Genomic DNA, 7,654 nt, shown 5'->3' on the forward strand with positions numbered 1-7,654 from the left:
GGGAGAGGAGTATGGGACGGGGAGGGGGAGAGGAGTATGGGACGGGGAGGGGGAGAGGAGTATGGGATGGGGTAAGACGAGATTGGGGGTGGTGGCGACGGGGTGAGAGAGAGCGTGAGGGAGAGAGCGAGAGCAACGCATGGCGTAAAGACTGATGTGAGAGGGGAGGTCCGCTCCATGGGGAACTGGCCTCAGTGCTGCATCAATGGAACACTCTCCACCTGCATGAACCTTGCTGTGGTCATCGTTCTCAACAGTCTTAGAGGGAACAACAAACCAATGGAGGAGAGGGAGAAACTCAAAAACGACAACGATCAGGGAAGGGGTACGGTGTAAACCGATGGAGCTGGCGGCTTATGAACTTGGTTGCAGGGTTTTGAAAGAAGCGGCTCAAGGCACAGTTGATGCAGTGGCTTTTGTCTCCCAAAATCCCCTGGATTTAGGGAAGGCTCCCATCAATCATAACACAACAATCGTGACTCCTTTACTCAGAAAGGGAGGCAGAAAGCAGGAAACTCCAGGTGATTTAGCTTAACACCTGTCACAGGGAAAATGGGGAAAAAAAAAATCAAGCTATTTCTAAAGAAGTTACAGCAGGATAAGATCAAGGTCATCAGCAGAGTCAATATGGTTTGGTGAAAGGGAACTCGTATTTGACCAATCTGTTGAGCGGAGGCAGGGCGGAGGGTAAACAGAAACCAGTGGATGTTCCGTAGTCAGGTTTCCAGAAAGCATTTGATAAGGTGCCAAGTCAAGGGTTAGTGCATAAAATTAAAGTTCACGGTGTTTTAGGAGCGGAAGGGTATCTTATTGATATGAATGGAAGGCTGCCTAGCTACATAGTAGGCATAAATAGGTATTTTACAGGTTGGCAAGATGTAACGAGTAGTGTGTCACGAGGATCATTGCTGGGGCCTTAACTGTTTACAACTTATATCAATTGATGAAAGGTATGGCAGTGAAATTTGCTGATGTCACAAGGGTAGATAGGAAATTAAAGTCATAACAAGGCCAAAAGGCAGCAATGTAAAGATATAGCTGGGTCAAGTGAATGGGCCAAGATGTGGCAAATGGAGTACAATGTGGGAAAGTGTGAAATTGTCCATTCTGGCATGAGGAATGAAAAAAGAAGCATGTTATCTACATGGTGAGAGGTTGCACAGCTCTGAGATGCGGAGGAATCGGGTGTCCTAGAGCACAAATCAAGTGGGCTGCCAAGCAAGCAGACAGCCTGGATGGTGTTGTTGGAGCTGCCAGGGGCAAGTGGGGAGTATTCCATCACACTCCTGACTTGTGCCTTATAGATGGTGGGACAGGCTTTGGGGGAGACATGAGAATTCCCTGCTCTTATAGCCACTGTGGCTAGTCCAGTTCAGATGTTGGTGAATGGTAACCCCCAAGAGATGTTGACAGTGTGGAACTCAATGTTGAGGATGCTACTGAACGTCTAGGGGTGTTGGTTAGATTCTCTTGCTTTAGAAATGGTCATTTATGCCACACAACATTACTGAGACATACCAAAAATTGCTTTGGGGATGGACTAGTTGGGTCGAATACGATGCTTCGATGTTCTACCTATTCAGATCTACGATACTCACAGTTGAGAAGTGTCCCCTGGCAGGCAGGCAGGCTGAGTTAATACTTACCCCCGATAACCAAGTAACGGAAGAAGAGCCAGCCGCTGATGAGAGGCTCCTTGGGGCTGCGTGGAGGTTTGCTCATGATGTCCAGGTCGGGAGGATTGAAGCCTAGAGCTGTGGCCGGCAGTCCATCCGTCACCAAGTTCACCCACAGCAGCTGCACGGGGATCAGAGCCTCAGGAATACCCATAGCGGCCGTCAGGAAAATACTGGTGGCGAGGAGTAGAGAAAGAAAACATGTCAGACTGGAACAGAGAAAGATGAAGAGGTCAAGGAGGGAGAGCACTGGGACAGTAGGGAGGGATGGTGGTAGGGAGGGATGGTGGTGGGCAGGAATGGGGAACTACGTACTGAGGTGGATGGAGATGCCAGAGAATAAAGAAGTTTTGTGTGAAAATATTCTTTCAGAGGAATGAGAGTTTGACAGAGTGTCAGCATTTATTGCCCCGTCCCTAACTGCCCCTTCAGAAGGCGCAGGTGAGCTGCCTTCTTGAACCATTGCAGTCCATGTGCTGTGTGTTGACCCACAATGTCCCTTAGGGAGGGGATTCCAGGATTCTGACACTGAAGGAACATGGATATATTTCCAAGTCAGGATGGTGAGTGGCTCGGAGGGGAACTTGCAGGGGGTGGTGTTCCCATGTATCTGCTGCACCTTGTCCTTCTGGATGGAAGGTGCTGTGAAAGGTGCCTGGGTGAGTTTCTGCAGTGCATTGTATAGATGGTACACACTGCTGCGACTGAGTGTCGGTGGTGGAAGGGAGTGGGATGTTTGTGGATGTGGTGCCAATCGAGCGGGGGCTGCTTTGTCCTGGATGGTGTCGAGCTTCTTGAGTGTTGTTGGAGCTGCCCCCATCCAGGGGCAAGTGGGGAGTATCCCATCACCCTCCTGCCTTGTGCCTTGTAGATGGTGAGACAGGCTTTGGGGGGAGACAGGACAGGAGTTACTCACTGTAGGACTGTCCAGATTCTGAATGCAAATGAGTTTTGTAATTGGCCATGGCTTTGGGCCTGAGGGATTGGTTTGGATTCTGGGATAAGGATGGTCTGTGGTGGGCTGTTGATTCTCTCCCAGTTCCCAGACTCACTCACCAGACCACCTCCCCAATGTTGGAAGAGATGAGGTAGCGAATGAACTGCTTCATGTTGTTGTAAATGGCCCTGCCTTCCTCCACTGCAGCCACTATGGTGGCAAAGTTGTCATCAGCCAGCACCATCTCTGAGGCACTCTTGGCCACCGCTGTGCCTGATCCCATGGCGATTCCGATCTCTGCCTTCTTCAGGGCTGGAGCATCGTTCACTCCGTCACCCGTCTGCAAGAGACAGCGCAGCAGGGACAGGCTCCCAGTGAGCCAACATTCCACTCTGAACCCAGAGTACAACCTCCCTCCCTATTTCTGTAACCTCCGCCCTCCCCTACAACCCCTCCCTATCTCTGTAACCCCCTCCAGCCCCTACAGCCCCTCCCTATCTCTGTAAACTCCTCCAGCCCCTACACCCCCTCCCTATCTCTGTAACCCCCTCCCTATCTCTGTAACCCCCTCCGGCTCCCACAACCCTTCCGTTCCTACACCCCTCCCTATCTCGGTAACCCCCTCCGTCCCCTACACCCTCTCCCTATCTCTGTAACTCCCTCCGGCCCCTAAACACCTCCCTATCTCTGTCACCTCCTCCAGCCACTTCTACCAACTATGTCCCTGTAAGCGCCAGCAGGTCCCATATTCACCCGTTCCCGAGGGCCCAACACCCACCCATCACACTCTTTGTGCACTCACTCCCTCCCTCTCGGTGGGCCCTAGTCCCTCCCGGTGGGCCGCACTCATTGCACACTGACCATGGCAGTGACCTCATCCAGTGACTGCAGGAACTCGATGATTTTGGATTTGTGGGATGGTTCGACACGAGCGAAGCAGCGAGCATTCTGAACAGCCTCGCGCTGGGCAGACAGGCTCAGCTCATCAAATTCTCGGCCGGTGAAAGCCTTGAGGCCCACTTCCTCGTCCAGCCCAAAGATGCCAATCAGCCGGCAGATAGCCACCGCTGTGCCCTTGTTGTCGCCAGTGATCATGATGACATGGATTCCTGCCTGGCGGCAGAGCCGGATTGAATTGGTAACCTCCTTCCGAGGTGGATCCAACATCCCCACACAACCCACAAAGGTCAGGTCCATCTGTGGAGGGGGGGGTGTGGGAAACAACAGAGAGAGGGAGATATTAAATATCGCACAGGGGAGAGCACCTGTTAAACATCACAGCGCAAGTGGGAATTGGGGGACAAAGGTGGAGGGGGGGGGTGGTAAAGAGAGAGGGGTATGGATACAGTGAGCATGAGACACCGACCTGGGAGGTGGGGTGAAGCAAGCGAGAGACAGACAGATGGACAGAGAGAGACACAGAGAGGGTGAATGGGGAGGTTGGGGGGGGTAGGGATGTGCGGGGGCGGGTGGGCGCGCACGGTGATGGAGGGAGAGAGACACACAGACAGACAGAAAGAGAGTCAGTGAGATCAAACATCTGAGGGGGACAGAGTGTGAAGGTACATTAAACATGAGAAAAAGAGAATGCATTAATTAGCAGAATGAGAATTTGCAACCAAACCTCAGAGGACAGACAGCATTATACATCAGAGCAAGAAGGGAAAACAAAGAGGGACCATTAAACATCAGCAAGAGTGTTATCAAATATCAGAAAAGGGGAGAGAGAGAGGCGGCATCTGATGGAGAGATCAAATGTAAGAGAAAAAGAAAGATATAGGGACCATTAAACATTGGAGAGAAAAGGCAGAAGTGTTGAAACATCAGATAGAACGAGAGAGACAGAACTTTGAATATTAGGCATAATATGAGGGGTGGGGGTGGAAGAGTGGAACCTTGGAGATGGGGCCAGGGAAGTGGGGGGGTAGAAAGAGCAGAAACTCAGAGATGGGAGGAAGAGTGAAACAGAGAAGTTGAGAAATTAAACTTTGGAGAGGGAGACAGAAAGTGAAAAATCAGGGAGAGTTATGGCTTAATATCAAAGAGCTCTTCACCATCTCTCACTGCTGAGAGAGGGAGGAGAAAGACAGAAGGAGATGGGGAAAAACTCCGATTTCATGAGTGCTTTGACTACCTTAGGACATCCCGAGTGCCTCATGCCGAAGTGTGATGATTCCGAGTGTGCGTGGTAGCAGTACACAATGCTGAGAGTCCTGATCAGGACTCTGCACTGCCCCAGCAGCCCAAGAGAAAGTTCCCAGCACCCCGTACACAACCCTGTGCCTCTCACCTCATACTCAGCAAATAAGCTGGGGTCCTCGAGCTTCAGCTGTTCCTTCTTCAGGGGATGGTCCCGGGTTGCCAAGGCTAGGCACCGGAGCGTATCACGACCTGATCCCCACTCCCGAATCACTGCCAGGAGCTGATCCTTCACGTTAGCTGTCAGAGGGTATTTCTCAGAGCCCACCCGAATAAAGCGGCACCTCTCGATCACTCCCTCGGGAGCACCCTGCAATCAGAGAGATACAACACATTCAGTACAGGATCACCTGGGTGGGGAGAAGGGGAGGCAGGGGAGGGAGAGACAATGTTATTGGGAAGCCAGAAGAGAGTTAGACCACAGGGATAGCGGCAGAGTTGCTGGGAGGTTGGAGGGGGGAACAGAAGGAACTGGAGGGAGGAAGGATGCACAAAGACTTGAAGGGTCAACATGTGAAGAGCGATCAGACGAACCTTGACGAACATTTTAGCTCCAGCTGAGGTACGGCTGGGTTTGTTAGGAGAGCAGAGTACAGACATCGACTTGCGATCCCGAGAGAACTCCAGGGTTATCTCCTTCTTCATCAACTGTTTGATGACCTGCGAGGGAAGAGAGGACAGTGAACTCTAACACGATGTAAGAGAAGGAATGTTCCCCACTACTCCAACTTTCCCCTTCCTGAGGCGGCTCAGTGGGTTAGCACTGCTGCCGCACAGCGCCAGGGAGGGACCTGGGTTCGATTCCAGCCTTGGGCAATCGTCTGTGTAGAATTTGCATGTTCTCCCCATGTCTGCGAGTTTCCTCCGGGTGCTCTGGTTTCCTCCCACAGTCCAAAGATGTGCAGGTTAGGGGGATTGGCCATGCTAAATTGCCCTGTAGTGTCCAGGGTTGTGTAGGGTAGGTTGATTAGCCATGGGATATACAGTGTTACAGGGGTAGATTGGGGGTGGGGGGGCAGTCTGGATGAAATGGTCTTCCGAGAGTCGGTGTGGACTTGATGGGCCAAATGGCCTGTTCCCACACTCTAGGGATTCTATGATTCCATACCCTGGACGACTGTCGAGAGGACAGTCATTAAATTGTACAACCTTTCAGCACCCTCATTTTTTTACAACCTATTTTTCCAATTAAACCTGTTCAGAGATGTTATTACACACCTTTGAAACAGGCTGAACTGGAACCCAGGCCTGCTGGTTCAAGGGTAGGTACACTACCAGAGGAGGGCTCAGCATTCTCATTACGCACCCAAACAGAAAGACCAGGAGGCCATTCAGCCCCTTCTTCAGCCTGTTACACAGAAATAGGTTTAGTTCAAGTAAATTATATCTAGTTGGCTCTCACCTACACACCTGGTCATCTCTTTGAAAACCTCCATTGCTCAATCTCCATCTCCATTCCTCTGTCCAAGCCCACAAACTCACTCGCGCTCTTCCTACACATTCTGTAATCCAATCATCTGAACACTCACATCACTCTCTCACTCTCTCTCCACATCCCCCTGTCCAATACCCAAACTCTCCAGTCTCTCTCGCTCCCTCCCATCCCTCTGTCCAATCCCAAGACGTCCCCGTCAGTCACTCTGTCTCTTGCTCTCTGTTTCTGTGTGCATCTCTCCAACCCTCCTTACCTTCTCTTTCACCCCCACATTTAACTGCCCAAGGTGACCACCCCAACACCTCAGTGCCCCCTCACTCACCGAGCAGCATGCGTTGGCCCTCTCCACCTTGGTCAGGCCTTTGAGGTTAGTGTCAAACACATTCATTTTCTCCACCAGGCAGCATAGGGCAGTCTCGGTTGCCTCGCCCACCTTCTCATACACCCCTTTCACCTGGCGGGAACGGGAAGAGAACCACAGCTCAGACACTGGCACCTCGGGACAGGGGGGGGGGGGGGGGGGGGGTGTCTGGCAGGGCAGTATGGGGATAAAGGGGAGTCACAAAGATGGCATAGGGGTGAAGACCGTGGATATGGTACGTACCTCATTATAATCCAGTGACGAGTCATTACACAAGGCACAGATGGTAGCCAGCTCGATCAGGGCATCGTACTGCCCGCAGTGGACCACATGCCCGTTCCTCAATCTGTTCAACAAGAAGCAGCACATCAATCCCGCTGACCCAGCAACAGTGCCATCTGGCTGGAGACACTGGGTCCCAGGACACAGCCAGCTCAGGCCTGACACAGGAGAGTCCCGAAACACAGCCCAGCTCCGATACCACCACCCCATCACTGAACCTTCTCCCCAGGGCCAGGGCCATAAGCTTCAGCCTACCCCCAAAACCACCACCAAGCCCCTCCCAGCCTTTCCAAATGCTCTTCTCAGACGAGAGGCAACATACTCCTGGAAAAGCAGCAGCCAGAACTCCGGGGAAATACCTGTCCCCAGATTCGGATTGTGGGGCATGGGGAGAAACTTGTACATAGCCCCACCCTCTCTCACGATCAGAGTGAAGACACTGGAAAAGAGCATGGTCCCCTCCCCTCCACTCGAGGGGCTGGTTTTAAACTCACACTTCACCATCAGGTGCGTAGGTAGAGCCAGTGACCGTGAACTCGCTCAGAGTGCAGTGATCTCCCTCCAGCTTCTCCACGATGAACAGCTGTAAACAGACAAGTACCGTCACAGGGCGGCAACACTCCCAGCAGGCAGACAGGAGCAGTGATGAGGAGGAGGGAATGTGCCAGTGAGAGGCGGAGGAGCGGACGAGGACGAGGAGGGAATGCGCAAGTGAGGGGCGGGCGAGCGGACGAGGACAAAGAGGGGCCGAGTGAGAGGCGGGC

At 52.4% G+C, this 7,654-nt stretch overlaps 1 protein-coding gene across 1 annotated transcript in view; it reads right to left on the minus strand.

Moving 5' to 3' along the window:
• LOC109925731 (sarcoplasmic/endoplasmic reticulum calcium ATPase 2-like) overlaps positions 1-7,654 on the minus strand; it is a 21,100-nt gene that overhangs the window by 4,615 nt on the left and 8,831 nt on the right. Inside the window, exons 7-14 of the mRNA XM_048620800.1 lie at positions 7,385-7,473; positions 6,852-6,954; positions 6,570-6,701; positions 5,347-5,472; positions 4,904-5,122; positions 3,475-3,810; positions 2,733-2,953; positions 1,647-1,849 (exon numbers count right to left, since the gene is read on the minus strand). Of these exons, the coding sequence (XP_048476757.1) occupies positions 1,647-1,849; positions 2,733-2,953; positions 3,475-3,810; positions 4,904-5,122; positions 5,347-5,472; positions 6,570-6,701; positions 6,852-6,954; positions 7,385-7,473 (1,429 nt within the window). The remainder of the gene's footprint in view (positions 1-1,646; positions 1,850-2,732; positions 2,954-3,474; positions 3,811-4,903; positions 5,123-5,346; positions 5,473-6,569; positions 6,702-6,851; positions 6,955-7,384; positions 7,474-7,654) is intronic.

Source organism: Rhincodon typus, chromosome 48 (genome assembly GCF_021869965.1).
Source record: "Rhincodon typus isolate 14 chromosome 48, sRhiTyp1.1, whole genome shotgun sequence".
NCBI lineage: Eukaryota > Metazoa > Chordata > Chondrichthyes > Orectolobiformes > Rhincodontidae > Rhincodon > Rhincodon typus.